Source organism: Trichomycterus rosablanca, chromosome 3 (assembly GCF_030014385.1).
Source record: "Trichomycterus rosablanca isolate fTriRos1 chromosome 3, fTriRos1.hap1, whole genome shotgun sequence".
In the NCBI taxonomy this organism is placed as follows: domain Eukaryota; kingdom Metazoa; phylum Chordata; class Actinopteri; order Siluriformes; family Trichomycteridae; genus Trichomycterus; species Trichomycterus rosablanca.
In genome coordinates, this window is record NC_085990.1 from 51030876 (window position 1) to 51055603 (window position 24728).

The 24728-nt window shown below is 43.5% G+C and overlaps 1 protein-coding gene across 2 annotated transcripts in view; it reads right to left on the reverse strand.

The window, feature by feature from the left end:
* Positions 1-24728, reverse strand: part of dpyda.1 (dihydropyrimidine dehydrogenase a, tandem duplicate 1) — a 358262-nt gene that overhangs the window by 248661 nt on the left and 84873 nt on the right. For both annotated transcript variants that reach the window (XM_062991432.1, XM_062991433.1), the window contains exons 5-6: positions 13896-13983; positions 11038-11199 (exon numbers count right to left, since the gene is read on the reverse strand). In XM_062991432.1, the coding sequence (XP_062847502.1) occupies positions 11038-11199; positions 13896-13983 (250 nt within the window). The remainder of the gene's footprint in view (positions 1-11037; positions 11200-13895; positions 13984-24728) is intronic.

Here is a 24728-nt window from a genome sequence, read left to right on the forward strand (position 1 = left end):
TTTTTGTTAATTTTTTTCACCATATTCAAGAAACCTCTCTATCTAATCTACACAACGCTCCATAGCGCTTTTAGTAGAGAACAATATTATATGATTTGCTGGCATTTGAAGCTACAGCTGTTGTATTAACTGTGTTGCGGTATGGTGGTATATGAAAAATCCATACCGTATGAGGAATCAAAGACAATATACTAAATGTACCGTCATACCGCCCAGCTCTACAACATTTTCCACTTTGTTATTATAGGTAATTACCTGAGTTCAAAACTGAATCCAGAACACAATAGAGTGTACAAAACAGGTCTGAATACTTTCTAAGTCCTCTGTAGATAAACAGATGAACTCCCTGGTGAAATCTAAACTGTCTCACACCACTGACCTTTACTCCTACTCTACTCCTATTTTGCATAAAAAATAATAAATGTAAGAAATTGATGCTGTTATATTTGTGCCACAAACTAGGAAAGCAAGAAAAGACTGTAATAAGAGTCTTACTGTTAAATTCGAAACATTTTAGGGAGCTTTGGTTCCAATCCCACGCTGAATCCTCACTCAAGTTATGCTAAATCATGCATCATGAAACATCACCATCCAACACATCGTACACTGAGTGTAACTAAAACAAACACTGGGCTTCATCCCTGATTGCAGTCATGCTAGAAGAGCTGAAGTTGAATAAAGCTAGCCAGTAACAGCCTCTCTCACCGGTGTTATCTAATTATCAGCTTGATAACTAGCCTGACCTCTCACATTTAAGGGAAGAGAAGCTGCCACCTAGACTGAGACGTCTAATAAGTCACGACAGGGCCGGGTGGCAGGAGAGAGAGACGCTTCCATAATTGTACCTTTTATTCTTCGGGCAGTAATGAAAGTGTACATGCTGAAGTCTCTTTTATTTTAATCAGCTCAGATGGAGCCTGATAACGGAGGAGTGAAGAACTTATAAAGGGAAGGACGGACTAACCTGCCAGATCCACCATTCCAACACGTTAGATCATTACAGATTCACTGCATATCAGAACACGTGAGAACCGCCAACTAACAGAGAGAGATCAAAACCTCTCAGATACACTTACAGGAGATAGATAGATAGATAGATAGATAGATAGATAGATAGATAGATAGATAGATAGATAGATAGATAGATAGATAGATAGATAGACAGACAGACAGACAGACAGACAGATATATAGATAAGCAAATGATATATAGACAGACAGACAGACAGATACAGTGTATCACAAAAGTGAGTACACCCCTCACATTTCTGCAAATATTTCATTATATCTTTTCATGGGACAACACTATAGACATGAAACTTGGGTATAACTTAGAGTAGTCAGTGTACAACTTGTATAGCAGTGTAGATTTACTGTCTTCTGAAAATAACTCAACACACAGCCATTAATGTCTAAATAGCTGGCAACATAAGTGAGTACACCCCACAGTGAACATGTCCAAATTGTGCCCAAATGTGTCGTTGTCCCTCCCTGGTGTCGTGTGTCAAGGTCCCAGGTGTAAATGGGGAGCAGGGCTGTTAAATTTGGTGTTTTGGGTACAATTCTCTCATACTGGCCACTGGATATTCAACATGGCACCTCATGGCAAAGAACTCTCTGAGGATGTGAGAAATAGAATTGTTGCTCTCCACAAAGATGGCCTGGGCTATAAGAAGATTGCTAACACCCTGAAACTGAGCTACAGCATGGTGGCCAAGGTCATACAGCGGTTTTACAGGACAGGTTCCACTCGGAACAGGCTTCTCCAGGGTCGACCAAAGAAGTCGAGTCCACGTGTTCGGCGTCATATCCAGAGGTTGGCTTTAAAAAATAGACACATGAGTGCTGCCAGCATTGCTGCAGAGGTTGAAGACGTGGGAGGTCAGCCTGTCAGTGCTCAGACCATACGCCGCACACTGCATCAACTCGGTCTGCATGGTCGTCATCCCAGAAGGAAGCTGACGCACAAGAAAGCCCGCAAACAGTTTGCTGAAGACAAGCAGTCCAAGAACATGGATTACTGGAATGCCCTGTGGTCTGACGAGACCAAGATAAACTTGTTTGGCTCAGATGGTGTCCAGCATGTGTGGCGGCGCCCTGGTGAGAAGTACCAAGACAACTGTATCTTGCCTACAGTCAAGCATGGTGGTGGTAGCATCATGGTCTTGGGCTGCATGAGTGTTGCTGGCACTGGGGAGCTGCGGTTCATTGAGGGAAACATGAATTCCAACATGTACTGTGACATTCTGAAACAGAGCATGATCCCCTCCCTTCGAAAACTGGGCCTCATGGCAGTTTTCCAACAGGATAACGACCCCAAACACAACCTCCAAGATGACAACTGCCTTGCTGAGGAAGCTGAAGGTAAAGGTGATGGACTAAACCCAATTGAGCACCTGTGGCGCATCCTCAAGTGGAAGGTGGAGGAGTTCAAGGTGTCTAACATCCACCAGCTCCGTGATGTCATCATGGAGGAGTGGAAGAGGATTCCAGTAGCAACCTGTGCAGCTCTGGTGAATTCCATGCCCAGGAGGGTTAAGGCAGTGCTGGATAATAATGGTGGTCACACAAAATATTGACACTTTGGGCACAATTTGGACATGTTCACTGTGGGGTGTACTCACTTATGTTGCCAGCTATTTAGACATTAATGGCTGTGTGTTGAGTTATTTTCAGAAGACAGTAAATCTACACTGCTATACAAGTTGTACACTGACTACTCTAACTTATATTCAAGTTTCATGTATATAGTGTTTTCCCATGAAAAGATATAATAAAATATTTGCAGAAATGTGAGGGGTGTACTCACTTTTGTGATACACTGTATATAGATGACAGACAGACAGACAGATAGATAGACATACAGACAGATATATAGATATGTAAACGATAGATAAATAGACAGACAGACAGATAGATAGATAAAAAGACAAAGAGACAGAGAGCTCAAAAAATAGATTTAAGATACAGACAGGCAGACAGACAAATGGACGGATGTACGGATGGACAGACAGACAGATAGATAGACAGACAGACAGATAAACAGATAAATAGAAACTGAAAGACAGAAAGGCAGACAGGCAATCAGACAGACATATAGCCCAATAGATAGACAGACAGATGATTGGAAAGACAGACAGACAGACAAACAGATGATAGATAGACAGATAGACAGACAGACAGATCAATAGATAGATTCAAGATACAAACAGACAGGCAGACAGACAGCTAGACAGATAGATGATAGATGACAGAAAGACAGAGATACAGATCAATAAATAGATACAAAATACAAACAGAAAAACAGACAGAAAAACAGATAGATAGATACAGTCAGATAGACAGACAAATAGATACACAGACTATACAGGTGCTGGCCATAAAATTAGAATATCATGAAAAAGTTGATTTATTTCAGTAATTCCATTCAAAAAGTGAAACTTGTATATTATATTCATTCATTACACACAGACTGATATATTTCAAATGTTTATTTCTTTTAATGTTGATGATTATAACTGACAACTAATGAAAACCACAAATTCAGTATCTCAGAAAATTAGAATATTGTGACAAGGTACAATATTGAAGACACCTGGTGCCACACTCTAATCAGCTAATTAACTCAAAACACCTGCAAAGGCCTTTAAATGGTCTCTCAGTCTAGTTCTGCAGGCTACACAATCATGGGGAAGACTGCTGACTTGACAGTTGTCCAAAAGACGACCATTGACACCTCGCACAAGGAGGGCAAGACACAAAAGGTCATTGCTAAAGAGGCTGGCTGTTCACAGAGCTCTGTGTCCAAGCACATTAATAGAGAGGCGAAGGGAAGGAAAAGATGTGGTAGAAAAAAGTGTACAAGCAATAGGGATAACCGCACCCTGGAGAGGATTGTGAAACAAAACCCATTCAAAAATGTGGGGGAGATTCACAAAGAGTGGACTGCAGCTGGAGTCAGTGCTTCAAGAACCACCACGCACAGATGTATGCAAGACATGGGTTTCAGCTGTCGCATTCCTTGTGCCAAGTCACTCTTGAACAAGAGACAGCGTCAGAAGCGTCTCGCCTGGGCTAAAGACAAAAAGGACTGCTGAGTGGTCCAAAGTTATGTTCTCTGATGAAAGTAAATTTTGCATTACCTTTGGAAATCAAGGTCCCAGAGTCTGGAGGAAGAGAGGAGCGGCACAGAATCCACGTTGCTTGAGGTCCAGTGTAAAGTTTCCACAGTCAGTGATGGTTTGGAGTGCCATGTCATCTGCTGGTGTTGGTCCACTGTGTTTTCTGAGGTCCAAGGTCAACGCAGCCATCTACCAGGAAGTTTTAGAGCACTTCATGCTTCCTGCTGCTGACCAACTTTATGGAGATGCAGATTTCATTTTCCAACAGGACTTGGCACCTGCACACAGTGCCAAAGCTACCAGTACCTGGTTTAAGGACCATGGTATCCCTGTTCTTAATTGGCCAGCAAACTCGCCTGACCTTAACCCCATAGAAAATCTAAGTGGTATTGTGAAGAGGAAGATGCGATACGCCAGACTCAACAATTCAGAAGAGCTGAAGGCCACTATCAGAGCAACCTGGGCTCTCATAACACCTGAGCAGTGCCACAGACTGATGGACTCCATGCCACGCCGCATTGCTGCAGTAATCCAGGCAAAAGGAGCCCCAACTAAGTATTGAGTGCTGTACATGCTCATACTTTTCATCTTCATACTTTTCAGTTGGCCAACATTTCTAAAAATCCTTTTTTTGTATTGGTCTTATATTATATGTAATATTCTAATTCTCTGAGATACTGAATTTGGGGTTTTTATTAGTTGTCAGTTTTAATCATCAACATTAAAATAAATAAACATTTGAAATATATCAGTCTGTGTGTAATGAATGAATATAATATTCAAGTTTCACTTTTTGAATGGAATTACTGAAATAAATCAACTTTTTCATGATATTCTAATTTTATGACCAGCACCTGTATATAGCGCTACAGCACTCTTATTTACAAAAAATGTTCATAGATAAATACAGACATGAGACAGATAGATAAATAGATAAAAGATAGATAGACAGACAAACAGAGACAGATCAATAGATAGATTCAGGATACAAACAGAAAAAGACAGACAGACAGATAAACAGACAGACAGAAACAGAAAGACAGACCAATAGATGGATTCAAGATACAAACAGATAGACAGATAAACAGATAGATACAGACAGACAGATAAACAGATGGACAGAAACAGAAAGACAGACAAGCAGACAGACAAGCAGACAGAAAGCTAGACCAATAGATAGACAGACAGACAGTCAGACCAATAGATGGATTCAAAATACAAACAGAAAAAAAGACAGACCTAGATACAGACAGCTTATACTGTATATATATAGTGCTACAGCGCTCTTATTTACAGAAAAAATGTGCATGGATAGATAGACAGACAGACAGACAGACAGACAGACAGACAGACAGACAGACAGACAGACAGACAGATAGGCAGATAGATAACTATATATATAGCGATATATAGAAAGTGTCTCTTATTTACAAAAAATACGCAAACATAAAAGAGCTCATTTACAATAAACCTGATTTATTAACATGATCTGAGGTGAATTGTTGTTTTCAAGCCAGCAGAACATCTGTGTGGTATATTTACTTTAATTAATACACAATTAATGAGTGTTTTAACTTTAAGAGTGCATCACACAGGTCAGAGTCAATACAAATCAATGTAAATGTGAGTCTGTTAGTGCTGGAAGTCATTTGGAGATTGTACCTAGTACGTCTAAATTAATTCAGCAAAGCTACAGAGCAGGTACTAATATGATACGCAGTACAAACTCAATAGCACAATCGGTTCATGTACTAGTTCATATAATAACAGGTTCAACACAAGACTGCAGCTTGCAAACAAGCTAAATAGCATCAGTGTTGTACTTTTCCTTACATAAATACACCGATCAGCCATAACATTAAAACCACCTCCTTGTTTCTACATTCACTGTCCATCATATCAGCTCCACTTACCATATAGAAGCACTTTGTAGTTCTACAATTACTGACTGTAGTCTATCTGTTTCTCTACATACTTTTTTAGCCTGGTTTCACCCTGTTCTTCAAGGGTCAGGACCCCCACAGGACCACCACAGAGCAGATATTATTTAGGTGGTGGATCATTCTCAGCACTGCAGTGACACTGACATGGTGGTGGTGTGTTAGTGTGTGTTGTGCTGGTATGAGTGGATCAGACACAGCAGCGCTGCTGGAGTTTTTAATTACCGTGTCCACTCTATTAGACACTCCTACCTAGTTGGTCCACCTTGTAGATGTAAAGTCAGAGACGGTCGCTCATCTATTGCTGCTGTTTGAGTTCAGCAGTGGTCACAGGACGCTGCCCAGGGGGCGCTGTTGGCTGAATATTTATCTGGTTGGTGGACTATTCTCAGTCCAGCAGTGACAGTGAGGTGTTTAAAAACTCCAGCAGCGCTGCTGTGTCTGATCCACTCATACCAGCACAACACACACTAACACACCACCACCATGTCAGTGTCACTGCAGTGCTGAGAATGATCCACCACCTAAATAATACCTTCTCTGTGGTGGTCCTGGGGGGGCCCCTGGGGGGGCCCTGACCATTGAAGAGCACCATGAAAGGAGGCTAACAAAGCATGCAGAGAAACAGATGGACTACAGTCAGTAATTGTAGAACTACAAAGTGCTTCTATATGGTAAGTGGAGCTGATAAAATAGACAGTGAGTGTAGAAACAAGAGCTGACAGTTATGAAAGTTTTAATAACTAAGTCGTCCTCCAATAATGTTTTAAATATCTGTAAAGTTAAACAATACGCTGATGTGAAATGTCAAAAAGCCGAGCGAAATGTCACAGCACTGATTCACTGTTTGTTGGAGGTTCTCACTATTCCCTGTTTCAACTGTAGAAATGTCATTTCTTCATTGTAATCACAAACCTTTACTTTCTTTCTCTAATTCCGCCTACATTAAATAAAATAAATGTTAAACTAAGCACTGAGAGCTAAAGAACTCTAGTGAAGAACTCAGACTTTTCATATTAACGTAACACAATAAAGTTGAACAATTATACCATCATAATAAACTGCCAGTCTCTTAAGAATAATATCAGTGAAATCTTTGGAGTCTGATGCTCCACTTCATATTGTGGAGAGGAGCGTGTTCATTAGGAGCGAGATAAGCCTCCTCGCTGGCAACCCCTCGGGATGGGAGGTCAAAGACGCCGATTCAAGCCCACGCACTATAGCTGACATTTTCATTTAATTAGCAGTTACCATGGAACTAAATAAAGCCGCCGATGACAATGACGGGAACAGATACCCTGATTATCTCCGGGACGCATCGCACACCGGGACACCTGTAGCTCCGACCGTCGCGCCGGGGGGAGGAAACCAGGCGACGGGCGATCAAACGGGTTCTACGTGAAGCCGTCCGAAAGTGCGCTGCAAACGAGGAACAACCAGAGCTGAGTGAATCCCGGCGGAAATCTATTTACTGCAGAGCATCTCAGTCAGTAAGCTCTTAGGGACTTTTGCACCATCACAAGGTGCAATACTCGTTTAATTTCTATTAATTTCTATTTATATCTATTTAAACATTAATAAAAACATCAATATATGAATGAATAAATACATGAATATATAAACAGATGTTCTGTTTATCTATCTGTCTGTCTGTCTAGCTGCCTGCCTATCTGTCTGTCTGTCTCGGTCTATCTGTCTGTCTATCTACCTGTCTGTCTGACTGTCCGTCCGTCTGCCTGCCTATCTGTGTATGTATGTCTGTATATTTGTCTTTCTGTCTGTCTGTCTGTCTAGCGATCTGTCTGTCTATCTATTTGTCTGTCTGTTTGCCTGTCTGTCTATCTACCTGTCTGTCTCACCATCCATCCGTTTGCCCGTTTGTCTGTGTCTATCTGTCTGTCGGTCTATCAGTCTATCTGTCTGTTTATATATCTATCTATCGGTCTGTCTGTCTGTCTGTCTGTCTGTATGTATATCTGTCTGTCTTTTTTTTCTATCCATCTTTCTGTGTGTCTTTTTGTTTCTGTCTGTCTGTCTATCTGTCTGTCTTTTTGTTTCTATCTGTCTGTCTGTATCTATTTGTCTGTCTGTCTATACCTCAATCTTATTGTCAGTCAGTCTGTCTATCTATGTATCTATGTTTATCTGTCTATTGATCTATCTGTCTGTCTATCTATCTGTCTGTGTCTGTCTGTCGATCTGTCTGTCGATCTGTCAATCGGTCTGTCTCTCCGTCTATCCCTCTGTTTGTCAGCCTGTCTTTCTATCTATCTATCTATCTATCTATCTATCTATCTATCTATCTATCTATCATCTATCTATCTATCTATCTATCTATCTATCTATTATCTATCTATCTATCTATCTGTCTGTCTGTCTGTCTGTCTGTCTGTCTGTCTGTCTGTCTGTCTGTCTGTGTATCTATCTATCTATCTATCTATCTATCTATCTATCTATCTATTATCTATCTATCTATCTATCTATCTATCTGGCTGTCTGTCTGTCTGTCTGTCTGTCTGTCTGTGTATCTATCTATCTATCTATCTATCTATCTATCTATCTATCTATCTATCTATCTATCTATCTATCTATCTGGCTGTCTGTCTGTCTGTCTGTCTGTCTGTGTATCTATTTGCCTATCTATCTGTCTGTCGTCCGGTCATTCAGTCTGTCTGTCTGTCTATATATTTGCATATCTATCTATCTGTTTGTCGGTCAGCCGGTCTGTCTGTCTGTCTGTCTATTTATCTGTCTATCTATCTATCTGTCTGTCAATCTATCTATAAAGATCTGACATTAAATTTTCAGTTTTATAGATGAACAAAGAGTCTCCACACACACACACACACACACACACAACACACACACACACACACACACACACACACCCCTCTTAACTCCAGCATCTTTACACAGTAAACGGCGTTGGCTATGACATTGGGGACGTTTCTTGGGCCCCTGGTTTCAGACGGTGGATGAGACGTTTATCACAGCGGAGGAGCGAGAGAGGCAGAAGAGAATTATGAGTGTTATGGTAGACGATGACAGTCTCAGTGCGCTCCAGCCTCTGCGGTGGCCGTAACAAAGGGCTAAGAGGCTCTATTAATACAGCACAGCCAGAACACGCCGTCTCTCCATCATGGCTTATGTGAGCTAAACACAGCAGCCAGGAGTTACTGCTCTGCCAGCGCTGAGATATCGCTCCAACCAGCTATAAAGCACAGCCAGCTTTTACAGGACGCCGTAGATAAAAGCACAAGCGCCGGAACAGGACGAGCCGAAAAAATCTCACTTTAGAGAAAGCGCTGTTGTTTTATAATGTTTTACTGGGGAGAATTTAGCTTCTGTGCTTTCTTGATCCAACCTCCCAGTTACTCGGGTCTTTATGCTGATCAGATCTGCTGTAATCAGCCCAACGTTTACTACATCCCTGACCATCACGTGTAAAACTGTTATACACTGATCAACCATAACATTAAAACCACCTTCTTGTTTCTACACTCACTGTCCATTTTATCAGCTCCACTTACCATATAGAAGCACTTTGTAGTTCTACAATTACTGACTGTACACCATCTGTTTCTCTGCATGCTTTGTTACCCCCTTCATGCTGTTCTTCAATGGTCAGGACCCCCACAGGACAACCACAGAGCAGGTATTATTTAGGTGATGGATCATTCTCAGCACTGCAGTGACACTGACATGGTGGTGGTGTGTTAGTGTGTGTTGTGCTGGTATGAGTGGATCAGACACAGCACCGCTGCTGGAGTTTTTAAATACCGTGTCCACTCACTGTCCACTCTATTAGACACTCCTACCTAGTTGGTCCACCTTGTAGATGTAAAGTCAGAGACGATCGCTCATCTATTGCTGCTGTTTGAGTTGGTCATCTTCTAGACCTTCATCAGTGGTCATAGGATGCTGCCCATGGGGCGCTGTTGGCTGGATGTTTTTGGTTGGTGGACTATTCTCAGTCCAGCAGTTACAGTGAGGTGTTTAAAAACTCCAGCAGCGCTGCTGTGTCTGATCCACTTATACCAGCACAACACACACTAACACACCACCACCATGTCAGTGTCACTGCAGTGCTGAGAATGATCCACCACCTAAATAATACCTGCTCTGTGGTGGTCCTGTGGGGGTCCTGACCATTGAAGAACAGCATGAAAGGGGGCTAACAAAGCATGCAGAGAAACAGATGGACTACAGTCAGTAATTGTTGAAGTACAAAGTGCAACATGCAAACTCCACACAGAAAGGACCCGGGCCTTCTTGTTGTGAGGAGACAGTTCTACCCACTGAGCCACCGGTGCAGCCACAATAATTTATAAAGGTACTGGTTCAGTAATCAGAAGGTTGCCGGTTCAAGCCCCACCACTGCGAGGTTGCCACTGTTGGGCCCTTGAGCAAGGCCCTTAAACCTCAACTGCTTAGATTGTATACTGACTTAACTGTAAGTCGCTCTGCTAAATGCGGTAAGTGTTAATGATGCCTGCAACACAAAACATTAAGAGGGACAAGTTTATAAAATTCACTAGGATCCACCAGAGATTCGGCTTTTGCAGGTTCAAGCCAATGTGGGTCGTGGTTCACCTATTTGTGCCAAACTTCATGAGAGTTCTACCCACTGAGCCACATCACCCTGACCAGGATAAAGCGGTGGTAAAACAGACAGTAAATGAATGAACAAATGTAGTGTGTTACTACTCTCATCCACACACTTCGAGAATCTTTTACTCACTCATGTTAAAGGTTAGAATCTCACAGTGCACTTTCAGTTTCTAAAATCACAAAACAAAATATCTATATTTACTATAAAATAGTGCAGAAGTGGTCTAGTCCTGAACCCTAGCATCCATTCTGCCCCTCTGAGACTGATTAGCAAAATAAACTTCACATAATATAACACAAAATATTTGAAACCGAATACTCCCAGCCTCTCGCTGTGCGTTGTTTTAGTTTCCTGAGAGGACGTACCTCCGTGGCGAACTGCTGCAGCCCTCCGATGTTGATGGGTCCTTCCTCAGAGGCGTAGAGGTTACAGCCGCCCACGCACAGGTCCGAGGTGGGACACACCATCCCACACGTCAGGCCTAGGGGGTTGTCTGATAGGATCGCTCTGGCCGCGCCGTAATAGTTCTACAGAACATATAAAATACAAATAAAAAGTGTGTGCGCGCATTTATTCAGAAGCGCTTTATTAAAAAGTTCCTCGCGATAGTAAAAAGTTGAGACGTCTTAATGAGATATTACGAGACTTGTAAGGATTTTTAATCTCCCTTTTTCTGCACCACCGGGGTGCCATTAAGGAACAGAGGCGCCGTGCGAGGATGGATGGATTCCGATGGCCATGAAACGTATGAAAAGGTAGCTGTTTCTAGACAGCCTTGACTAAATTCTGAAGAGAGAATGTAAAAAATACTTTCATTAAATTCACAAAACGCTCTGAATGCTGAATGCTGAACGCCGACAGCCTTGATTGAACAGCGGCGCAGCGGCCGAAGTCGAGTTCCAGGCCGAGGAGACATTTTTCAGGTTGGTTATATAAGGTGGGCTTTGGGTTTAATGCCTGACCGCCGTCCAGATCTGCAGCGTGAAGTCAACGGGAGGTCTGAAACCTTACAGCTTCAAAATAAAAAGACTTTAAAGACAAATGGTTCCATTCAAAGCCTTTTGAGGAACAAATAAAAATTGTTTATTGAAAGCAAAGCTTGACGAACAACTGCAGAACATTCTGTGCGTTTTCTGACCGTCAGGTGCTCATCATTTCAATAGAATGTTCTACGTCACTACAAGCGTGTTTTATAAACCCATTAAGGTTCAGTAGAGGTACGTTTTGGGGTCGGAACACTGAGACCTTGCTGCAGGGTTTTTGACCACTTGCCTCTTCAGGAAATGTGTTGCACCAAGAGCTGGTGATAGCGCCCCCTTTCTGCAACGTCCAGGCACTGTTCCCAGTCTTTCTTTAACTTTGAACCTAAGGAACTTTAGGTGATTTTCCCGTGGAACTTTAGGTGATCTTTCTTCTTCCGCTTCGAATGCCTTTGTAGCCCCCATTGAATTATGGGATAGATGATCAGGAGGCCGCTCAAGTGGCGCAGCGGTAAAAACACACGCTGGAACCAGAGCTGGGATCTCGAATACATCGTATCGAATCTAAGCTCTGCCTGCCGGCTGAGGCTGAGCGGCCACATGAACAACGATTGGCCTGTCGTTCAGATGGGCGGGACTAAGCCGGATAGGGTCTCTCTCTCTCATGACTGGTGCAATTACGACCTCTGCTGGCTGATTGATGGCGCCTCCACAGAGATGAGAAGAGTGCTCTAAGGGTGTGTCCCTCCGTACACAACGCTGAGCTGCACTGCACTCGGCAAAGTGTAGGTGACAAGATGCATACCGCATGCTGCCCACGTGTCGGAGGGTGCGTGGGTTAGCTTCATTCTCCTCAATCAGAGCGGGGATCGGCATTGGTGGAGAGGAAGCATGACGCAATCTGGCAATTGGACGCCAGAAAAAGGGAGAAAATGCATAAAAAAAATACATTAAAAAAATATACATGGCTGCCCATGAAAAGGTCATCCGGGTACTTCTCACGTACTGTTTAATAAATACTACGTATTCAGACACACTACCTGCTCTCGCGTACTGTTCAGTATGGAAGTATGCGATTTCAGACGCAGACATGGTTTGATATGTTTTGTAAGATGACATTCCATTGACCAGAACGCTCAGGTGACCCAGCAGTAATACACACTAGCCCATCAGAGCTGACGTCTCTAAATTCTCAAGTTTGAATCTCAGCTCGGCTGCCGGCAGGGCACCTATACAGGCAATGATTGGCTGGTCCGAGGGTGGGACTGTGCATAACCGCTGCAGTTACGACCTCTGCTGGCTGATCGATAGCGCCTGCAAAGAGACGGGGGATGACGAAGATTGGTTTGGACTCTCTGTGCTCGATACAGATCTCCATGTGTGCTCGCCGTATGCAAGTCGACTGCAGCACACATGTTGGAGGGGGCATGTGAAAGTCATAGTGATATTCTGCGTCCACAGACTTTTGGCCATATAGATGATTGAACTGATATGCTTCAAGTTAATTTGCATTACCCACTAAACAATTTTTTTTTTCATTTTTAAGGGGTGTTAACACCACGCAACAATAGGTATTATGTTTCTGTCTTTTTATTTTATCTTGACTTTATATATTACATTCTTATTGTTATGGCTGCGAGGTAGGTTAAAACTGTTCTTGTGTTGTCTTGTGTAAGAGTTTATTTTATTATTTCAGGCATGTGTACTTGTTCTCTTTTTATTTGGTGTATTTGGGGTGTTCTATTAAAATGTGTTTTATTGTAACAGGTGTTTGGCAGATTTTACATGTTGGTGGGTTTTCTCCTTTTACCAGGTGTTGGTGGGTTATTTGGGTGTGGCCGATTCTGCATCTTGTGTGTATGACGGGGCGCTGCAGGCTGGATGTTTTTGGTTGGTGGACTATTCTCAGTCCAGCAGTGACAGTGAGGTGTTTAAAAACTCCAGCAGCGCTGCTGTGTCTGATCCACTCATACCAGCACAACACACACAATAATACCTGCTCTGTGGTGGTCCTGTGGGAGTCCTGACCATTGAAGAACAGCATGAAAAGGGGCTAACAAAGCATGCAGAGAAACAGATGGACTACATTCAGTAACTGAAGAACTACAAAGTGCTTCTTTATGGTAAGTGAAGCTGATAAGGAGGTGGTTTTAATGTTATGGATGATCGGTGTATATGGCACTGGGCGACGGACCCACTAAAGTATTAATTAAAAGATAATAAAAACATGCAGCCGTGATTACCTTGTTAGCGATGCTGGTGATGAAGGATTTTATATCGAGGTTGGTGGGGCAGCTCTTCTGACACGGTGCGTCCACACACTTCAGACACCTGTCAGAAACAAAAACAAGAAGAAGAAGAAGAGAATAAAAACATTGTTTTGTATGTTCTACAGCATGAGTAACTAAAATCTGGTTCAAATTTAGATGCAAATCCACCCTGTTTCTAAAGAAAAAAGCAGGGTGTAGGGCAGCTCACCGCCGCCGTATTAGTGACAATGACAAACAGGTTTGGAATGATAAATACAATAATTTGGAGGGGGATAATTAAATATTCATGCCCAATCAGAATGGATGTTTTGCCCGTGGTGGTAAGCGGCTGTGACAGGAGGCGTGCGGCAGGGAGGGCCCGGCTCCCGCTGTCGGCACGCGCTCATTAGTTTACACGTTAAAAAACACACACAGCTGCTGGAAACCAGGCGCGCTAATGATTCTGGATGATGTAGTACCAATTTGGTTTGGAGATTTCTCCTTTAGGGTGAGGGAGAGACCGTCGAGCGCGTAAACGGATTAACGGGAAGTGAGGGTTCGTCACACGCCGGGGAGAAACTCCGGGGTCCTGCGACTCGCGAGCCGGCGCTGCAGCTGGACGGCGATTATATTCTCCCGACGCTGGGAGCTCCGCGCGGGCTAAAGTGCACGAGGCCGCCATTAATACCACTTATCACAGTGACAGCGGGGTAATTACCGCAGTGCCGCGGCCAGGTAGAGAGCACCGGGGAAGGGAGACGGAGTGCGGCGCCGCTCGGCGCTACAGTGCATCAGCGCCGCTATGTTTTATTAAACCTGCGCGGCGGATCATCAAGTGACATTAGCGTTGATCCATTTTCTTTATTTGACAATAAATTATCCTTGGCCCCTGGCATAATGGATATTGCAGGGGCGCTTGCCTGGGAGTCTGTGTGTATGAGAACACGCCCCGTGAGGAGAGAGAGCCGGGCCCGGTGCGCCGCTGCCGCCGGCCTCTTATCTCCTCCAGCGTGATTAATACCGAGGCTACAGCGAGCAGCTTCAGGAAGATTTACAGCCACAAAAGTACAAATATTTCTTGCTATTTCTAAGGTACTTGATTAGTAATCATAAGGTTGCTGGTTCACTGTTCACTGTTGGGCCACTGAGCAAGGCTCTCAACCCTCAATTGCTCAAACTGTATTCAGTCATAACTGTAGGTCGCTTTAGATAAAAGCTTCTGCTAAATGCCATAAATATAAACATGATAAAAGCCGTGTTTTGTTAAACAGGTGTGTTAATCAATGCTGGATTAGAGTACAAAGCAGCCCCTCTCAGAGAGGTCAATGATACAAAACAATCTCAGAGACTGAAATTAAAATATATATATACACCGACCAAGCACAACATTATGCACTATGGGAAGAAGGCAAGCCGGCGGAGGCAGTGTGATGCTTTGGGCAATGTGCTGCTGGGTAACCTCGGGTCCTGCCAGCCACGTGGATGTTACTTTGACACGTAGCTCCTACCTAAGCATTGTTGCAGACCATGTTCACCCTTACATGGAAACGGTGTTCCCTGATGGCTGTGGCGCCCTGCCACAAAGCAAAAAGGCTTCAGGAACGGTTTGAGGAGCACAACAACCAGTTTGAGGTGTTGACTTGGCCTCCAAATTCCCCAGATCTCAATCCAATCGAGCATCTGTGGGACGTGCTGAACAAACAAGTCCGATCCATGGAGGCCCCACCTCACAACTTACAGGAGTTAAAGGATCTGCTGCTGACATCTTGGTGCCAGATACCACAGCACACCTTCAGGGGTCTAGTGGAGTCCATGCCTCGACGGGTCAGGGCTGTTTTGTCCGCAAAAGGAAGGTGGTCATAATGTTATGCCTGATCGGTGTGCATAAATATACAAATAACAAATCATATATTCATATATAAATAAATAAATAAATAATAATAATAACACTAATAATAATAATAACAATAATGAATAAATAAATAAATATAATAATAATAACAATAATAATAATAATAATAATACATAAATAACTAATTAATAAATAATAATAATATTCAAAAAAATAATTTAAAAAAATAATAGTGGAAAATTTTTATTAATTTATTTCACCTACCTCGCCTTTTTGACCCTTATGTCTTTTATTTATGTTTATAAATAAATGAATATATAAATTTATTTATTTATTAGGATTTTAAGATTATGCTTTACATTCCGGTTACATTCATGACAGGACAGGTAGTTACAGGTTACCCATGATTCATCAGTTCAAGTTCAATGAACCAAAATTCTGGTCCAATTTAGAACCAAACACAAAACCCAACCATCACAGACAATTCTGTATCTCCAGTACACCTCACTTACACGTCTTTGTACCCACACAGACACGGGGAGAACATGACTTATCCTTACAGAACGGATCCAAACCACTCCATCTGAGAATTGAACCCAGGACCTTATTTAATCAGCCATAAAATTAAAAGCACCTGCTAAAATACTGTATAGATCCCACTTATCTCAAACAGCTCTGACTCAGAAACACGGACTGTAGTCCACTGAAGCTGTCCTGTTCAAGCTGCACTCCATATAAATGCACATTGATTTAAAATGGAACATCCAACAAGTGTGTGGTCAAATGAACGAATGAGGATTTTCGTATTTGAGACAGAACATGAAGCCTCGCACTGTCGCTGGACGTTCTAGGTTTACATTCAACTATGAAGGTCGCTGTGCTGTGTATTGTAGCTTCTATTAATTCTACCATTCAGTTTAAGAGTGTAGTTTAATGACTGATGTGAAATTTTTCAGTAGGGCTCTAATTATATCCATTTGAGTTGAAAAATTACTACTATAACACCTTCTAAACCCGTAACCCTGAAGATGTGACCATCTCAGACACTTAGCTCTATCTCCTGTGGCCAGCATCCGATGTTCTGGGCAAATGTCAACAGAAAATAATGTGCACGCAAGAGCGATCTTATTTGTCGAAGAACTGCTCCGGGTCACGGCCATTCAAGCAGGAAAGGGAAGCTAACTCCAGAGTACGTTAGCCAGAGCACCACAGCTTTGTGCTCTATAATGCAATAAAATAATAAATCAGTCCGAGTGCACACGATTCAAAACATCCAAATAATCCAGCGATAAGCTTTTGTTCAATCTGAATCAAGCGTTGATTAGCAGACCACAGCAGGCTGATTTTTTTCCCCCTGTCCGTTTCTTTCTGGTGTTATTTTTGATAAGTGCATGTCAGCAATTTACAGAAATAGTTCAGTGTATTTATTTATTGATTTTACTATGATTTAAATAAACCTGCATCCTAAGACTGAATTCAAGTCAATATACATACCGTCAGGTTTTTTCATATACCGTCATACTGTAGCAGAGTTAATACAACAGCTGTAGCTTCAAAAGACACCAAATCATATAATATTGTTCTCCACTAAAAGGTTTCCTGAATATGGTGAAAAAATTAACAAAAACAGATGGAGGATGAAGTAAGGAAGACCAAATATGCACCAGAAGAACCTGCCAAAGAAATGAGGCGTGTCTGCAGTTTAGAACAGATTAAAACACTCTAAACTGTACAGTTTGTTGAGCCACGGCTGTTACAAGCAACAATATTATGAACGCAGTAACGATCCACGTATACAAGGACACAATTCCTCTATTGACAGTCGAGAAAGAAGCTTTCAGAGCGATAATTAAAACTCTGGGTTCCAGGTTTGTCTTATGAGGTGAAAATACTTCAGGTCAGTCACTAAGCCAACGTTATAAGTGAACTGGAATCGGAGATATTTAAAGTCGTCCACTATTTTTTAAAATGTATTTATATTTTTTCCCCTCTTTTTGCCCCCAATTTTCTCCCCCTGTCATGTCCAATTACCCTGATTGCGTCCTCTATACTGATTCAACCCTTCACCGCTGACTGAGGACGCCTCTCAACTGACATGCGCCCCCTCCGGTACGTACAGTCAGTACAGACTGCATTTTTCACCTGCACGAGTCGAGTTCATATACTTGACGGGCACTGTGTACGGAGGGCCACACCCCCATCAGCATTATTCCTCAGCCCTGTGCTGGCGCCATCGGTCAGCCAGCAGGGGCCGCAGTCGCACCAGTTATGAGGACCTTATGATCCGACTTTCTTACCCTCTAACCCTGAACAACAGCCAATCGTTGTTCATGCAGCCGCCCAGCCTAGTCGGAAAGGCAGAGCTGAGATTCGATACGATGTATTCAAAACCCCAACTGTGGTGCGCTAGCGTACTTTAACACTGCGCCACCTGAGCAAAGTCGTCCACTTTTAAAACGTGGTTTTATTTGTTCAAGGAAGAGCTAACGGTAATTGTATAAGCTTAAATAACAAATAAACAAAAAACATTGTATATATTGCACCTGTTTCATGTGTACTGATCATATATTGTGTCATTTTGTGGGGCCAAACAAAACTTATAGTATCAAAACCTTCATTCTATACATGATGACATTAAAACTTTTTATATTCTATATACTTATGACCGTAAAATCAGCCACAGACGTATAAAACATCCCAATCAAACAAAAATAAAACATACTATGAAACCATCAGAATCTTAAAAAATACCATGATACAGATTTTTTGTCATAATGCCCAGTCCATTTATGTGTACATATATATATATAGGGTTATAAGGTCTGTCTCAAAAAGGAAATAAATAAAAGTCCTAACTGGAAGCCCACTTAGGCTCCCACTCCCGACCTGACCATGTGATGAGTAATGGTGCTGTTTAAGAATTTAATAATGTTTGCCCTTGTATAACATTTGCCTTGGACCTGAATTTAAAGCAGGTAACACTGTCGCCTCACAACAAGAAGGTTTGATTTTTATGTGGAGCAGTCTGGGGCTTTTCTGTGTGGGTTTCTTCCGGGGGCTTCAGTTTCCTCTCACAAGTCCCAAAACGTGCAGTCAGGTTATTTGTAGATACTAAAATTTCCCTAAGTGTAAATGTGTGTGTGTGTGTGTGTGTGTGTGTGTGTGTGTGTGTGTGTTTTGCTCTGTGATGGACTGACAACTTGTCTGTGGTGTTTCCTAATTTTCGCCAGGTAAATTGCACCCACTTTGACCCTTGGTAAAACACACAATGAATGAATGACTGTACACATCCTGAAACAGATTTTGTAGTTATTTAGGGGATAAAGTTGTTCCACACAGTTCGTTGTTACTCAATCAGCCACATTTTACTGGTGAGCCAATTTAGCTGATTGAACCTGAGCAGCTGTTATTTTAGCCAGCCGAGCGAAAATATAAATGTAGAACTTCAGCATCACGGTTAAGGTGTCGTTTTAAGGTTCCTGCAGGTTTCTGTGCAACGATCTAATGAAACAGAGCTGAGAATTAACCAGGACTTTTTAACCCCAGTGAAGTTATAATTTACAGGAAAATGTGAGATCATCTGACAAATTAATTGTGGTCTAAAGCAATAGGATGTTAGAGTTACACAGCAGGACATTTATCCAAAACCCCCCAAAAAATTAATGAATAAATAAATAAATAAATAAATAAATAAATAAATAAATAAATAAATAATAAATAAATAAATAAATAAATAAATAAATAAATAAATAAATAAAACAAGCAGTTCTTTAAATTTTATTTATTTATTTTTATTTATTGACTTATTTATTTTCATATTTATGTATTTATTTTAAAAAAGTATTTACTTATTTTATTACTTTATTATTATTATTATAAAGAAGAGGGAAGAGCACATGGAGGAGGCACACGAGAGGAAGCAGGCGAAATACCAAGACCTGGTGGAGGAGTGCAGGAGCAGGGGCTGGCGGACTTACTGCGAACCTATCGAGGTAGGTTGCCGGGGGTTTGCTGGGCGTTCAACCTGCAAAGCTCTGGCAGGGCTAGGAGTGGTTGGAGCAGCTAAGAGGGGAGCCATACGTTCCATAACGGAAGCCGCAGAGAAAGCCACACGATGGCTTTGGCTAAAGAGGGCGAGCCCGTGGATTGGTGCTGCTGGGATGCAATCCGGGTCTTGATCAACCCCGGATGGGTCACCTGAGTGAGGGGGTCTGATGTTGAAAGACCCGAAACCCCCGATGACCCCAGGAACATCACTGATGATGCATCCCAGCGCATCCTAGAGATGTATTTAAAAACCATATGTTCTGGACCAACCAGTGACATCTGGGAATAGACCAGTTGACAACCAAGAATAGATTGGTGACTGCTGGAGAGTCAGATGACAGCACGGAAAGACGGCAACATGGGCAAGTCGGGCTAGCAACCCAGCTTGCATCCTTCGTGAGGAGGAAGCCAATCCAAGCTACGAGTGAACCTTCAGAGACATACCCCCAGGGGATCCCGAGAGGGGGGGAGGATGAGATCCCCAACAGGACGGACCTATGGATGATGACCCATGCAAACGGCCAGACGACGATTAATGCAAAATGCATCTGTGGGAAAGTTTGCAAGAATCCGCGGGGCCTCAAAATCCATCAGGCCAGGATGAAATGTTTGGACAAGGAGAAGTAGGTGCAACGCACAGGACCAGTTCCTGGTGAGACGCAGGAGGAGCAGGGCCAGGACTCACCCCACAGAGCCCAGCGCCTCCACGCACCGGTTCCCCAGATTCCATGCAGAGTAGTTCCACAGCGGATCAGATGGCCCCCAGCAACCAGCAAGAGCATGTGGCAGCAATTTGACGACGATGTTTGTGAGATTGTCCAAACAACAGCTAAGGGCGATGCTGACAGTCGATTGCACACAATGACGACCATCATTGTTAGCTACGCATCAGAGAGATTTGGCTACATGGAGATAGGGAAAAGTAGGAAACCTTATAATAAGAATCGCAGAGCCACCAAGATCCAGCAGCTGCGCCAAGAACTGAGATCCCTTAGGAAGCAGTACAAGAGGGCCAGTGAAGAAGAGCGGCAGCCTCTGGCAGAGTTGCGAGAGATCGTCAGGAAGAAACTACTGAATATACGCAGAGCAGAGTGGCACCGCAGACGAGCAAAGCAGAGGGCCAGGAAGCGAACAGCCTTCATTGCCAACCCCTTTAGCTTCACCAGGAAACTGCTTGGTGACAAGCGTAGCGGCCAGCTGGAGTGCTCCGCAGAGGATGTTAACACCTTCCTTCATAACACTTTGAGTGACCCAGAGAGAGACCAGGATCTTGGCCACAACAATGCTCTGATAAGCCCAGCCCTACCGACAACAGAGTTTGACATCAAGGAACCAAGCTGGAGAGAGGTCCAGGAAGTTGTAAAGGCAGCGAGATCAGCCTCAGCCCCTGGGCCCAGTAGGGTACCATACAGCGTATACAAGCGCTGTCCGAAACTTCTTCAGCTACTGTGGAAGATCCTGAGAGTGGTCTGGCGACGAGGAAGAGTCGCCAACCAGTGGAGGTGGGCTGAGGGTGTGTGGATCCCGAAGGAGGAGAACTCCAAAGACCTGGGCCAGTTCAGAACCATCTCACTGCTCAGCACAGAAGGAAAGATATTCTTCAGCATTGTTTCACGGCGGCTGTCAATGTTCTGTTTAAAGAACAATTATATCGATACTTCGGTACAGAAAGGTGGGATCTCCGGAACATCAGGCTGCATGGAACACACAGGGGTTATCACACAGCTCCTTAGGGAAGCAAAGGAAGGCAAAGGCGACCTGGTGGTCCTGTGGCTGGACCTTGCTAACGCTTATGGGTCTATACCACACAAGCTCGTCGAGGAGACTCTCCGCAGACACCATGTTCCCAACAAGATCAACCACCTCATATTGGATTACTACAACAATTTCCAGATGAGGGTTACATCTGGGTCCATAACATCTGAGTGGCATAGGCTAGAGAAGGGAATTATAACGGGCTGCACCATTTCAGTAACCCTTTTCGCCCTTGCCATGAACATGGTAGTGAAATCTGCGGAGGTGGAGTGTCGCGGGCCACTGACCAAGTCTGGAGTGCGGCAGCCACCAATCAGAGCTTACATGGATGACCTGACTGTGACTACATCATCGGTCCCTGGCAGCAGGTGGATCTTACAAGGGCTTGAGAAGCTCATCTCATGGGCAAGGATGAGCTTTAAGCCATCAAAGTCAAGGTCCCTGGTCTTGAAGAGGGGAAAAGCCACAGACAAGTTCCGCTTCAAGATCTCAGAGTCCACCATTCCAACACTGTTAGAAGAGCCAGTCAAGAGCTTGGGGAAGCTCTTTGACTGCAGCTTGAAGGACACAGCTGCCATCCACAAGACCTGTGGTAACCTTGGAACCTGGCTCACCAAGGTTGACAAATCTGGGTTGCCGGGTCGTTTTAAAGCATGGATCTACCAGCATGCCATTCTGCCCAGGGTTCTGTTGCCGTTGCTACTGTATGATGTCCCAATGTCAACTGTGGAAGCTCTGGAGAAGAAGATCAGCAGTTACTTGCGAAGATGGCTCGGCTTGCCTAGGAGCCTAAGCAGTGCTGCTCTGTACGGGGCCACCAACACCCTACAGCTCCCCTTCAGCGGCCTCACAGATGAGTTTGTGGTAACTCGGACAAGAGAGGTTATGCAGTACAGGGACTCCAGGGACCCCAAGGTGGCCACAGCTGGCATCGAAGTCCGCACAGGCAGGAAGTGGAGTGCTGCCAGAGAGCTACAGGCAGCAGAGGTGCGGCTCAGGCAGAAGGCCCTTGTTGGGACAGTGGCAAGAGGGCAATCAGGCCTGGGCTACTTTCCAGGTAGCCAGGTGGATAGAGCAGAAGGGAAGGAGCGACAACATCTTCTTCAGGAGGAAGTGCGCGCTGGTGTAGAGGAGGTGAGAGTCAGCAAGATGGTGGGGCTGAGTCAGCAGGGAGCCTGGACAAGGTGGGAGAAGACGCTGCAGCGGAAGATCTCATGGCCAGATCTCTGGCGGGCTGACAGCTACCGCATCAGTTTCCTGGTCCAAGCTGTCTACGACACCTTGCCAAGCCCAGCAAACCTTTACACCTGGGGCAAGATTGAGACACCTTCCTGCCCCCTGTGTGCTGGGAGAGGATCGCTTCAACACCTCCTCAGCAGCTGTCCCAAAGCCGTGGCCGATGGTCGATATCGGTGGCGCCATGACCAGGTGCTCAAGGCTGTTGCAGAAGCAGTCACCACAGCAATTCACTCCAGCAGACACTGCCCCAGGAAGAACAACATTCCTTTCCTAAAGGCTGGAGAGAAGCCCGACTCGCGAACACAGACCAAGTCAGGCCTGCTGTCCACAGCCCCAGATTGGCAGCTGAGAGTGGACCTGGGAAAACAACTAAAGGTCCCCGAACACCGATCATCTACTCAGATGCTACCAAGCAGGTGATCATGTGGGAGCTGACTGTGCCATGGGAAGAGCACATGGAGGAGGCACACGAGAGGAAGCAGGCGAAATACCAAGACCTGGTGGAGGAGTGCAGGAGCAGGGGCTGGCGGACTTACTGCGAACCTATCGAGGTAGGTTGCCGGGGGTTTGCTGAGCGTTCAACCTGCAAAGCTCTGGCAAGGCTAGGAGTGGTTGGAGCAGCTAAGAGGGGAGCTATACGTTCCATAACGGAAGCCGCAGAGAAAGCCACACGATGGCTTTGGCTAAAGAGGGCGAGCCCGTGGATTGGTGCTGCTGGGATGCAATCCGGGTCTTGATCAACCCCGGATGGGTCACCTGAGTGAGGGGGTCTGTTGTTGAAAGACCCGAAACCCCGGATGACCCCAGGAACATCACTGATGATGCATCCCAGCGCATCCTAGAGATGTATTTAAAAACCTTATTATTATTTAATTTTCCATATTTTATTTATTTTCATATTTATTTATTTTCATTTTATTATTATTATTATTATTATTATTATTATTATTTAATTGTTTATGTTACTTATTTATTTTCATATTTATTTATTTTCATTTTATTATTATTATTATTATTATTATTATTTAATTGTTTATGTTACTTATTTATTTTCATATTTATTTATTTTCATTTTATTATTATTATTATTATTATTATTATTTAATTGTTTGTTACTTATTTATTTTCATATTTATTTATTGTCAATATTATTATTATTATTATTAATTTACTTATATTTGTTTTGTATTAATTTATTTATTTTCATTATTATTATTATTATGTATTTTATTTATGTATTTATTTTTTATTAAGTTTAGAGAGAAACTGCTGCTGGTGGAAAGTGACCTGCAAACCAAAATGATCTGCAGTCCAGTGCACTGACCCTTCAGGAGTTGGTTTTTAAACCTCAGTGAGTGACTGTATGTGGTTTAAAGGCACGGCTTTGGGGAGGGAAGGCTGAAAGGAGCAGATTCTGTTTGTACTGATTTTAGCTTCAGAAAAACGTCTGCCCAAATGGCCGAGTTGCTGACCGGACTTTTGAGTGGTGTGTCCTGTTTCAGGGGAATATCCAGCACAGGCTGCTTTCTTTTTTAAAATATTCCAGTATTGAGTAGCGGCGCTGGGGCCTCGGCTCTACGTTAGATAGCAGCATTCTGCATTCTGTTAGTTCCCACAGCGCCCAGCGCACATCGACGTTCCAACTTCTCAAGTCGTCCATTAAAGAAAAGCACTGATATTTCTTTATATTTAATAAATGATTCATTTCAGCCCTTAGCGGAACCCTTTTTCACCCTATCTGCTAATCAGGGTCCTTACACAGCGTTTGAAGACCCCACCCACATAGTCCGGGTATCCCACCCTAGCAGACACGGTAGCCAGTTAGAGTCTGCTGCAGGCACTGCAAATTATGCCCGCTCGATGGCACCCAGCCAGTGGCAACGCTAAGTTTCAAACCAAGGAGTTCAGAATCTCGGCGCTGGCGTGCTAGTGGA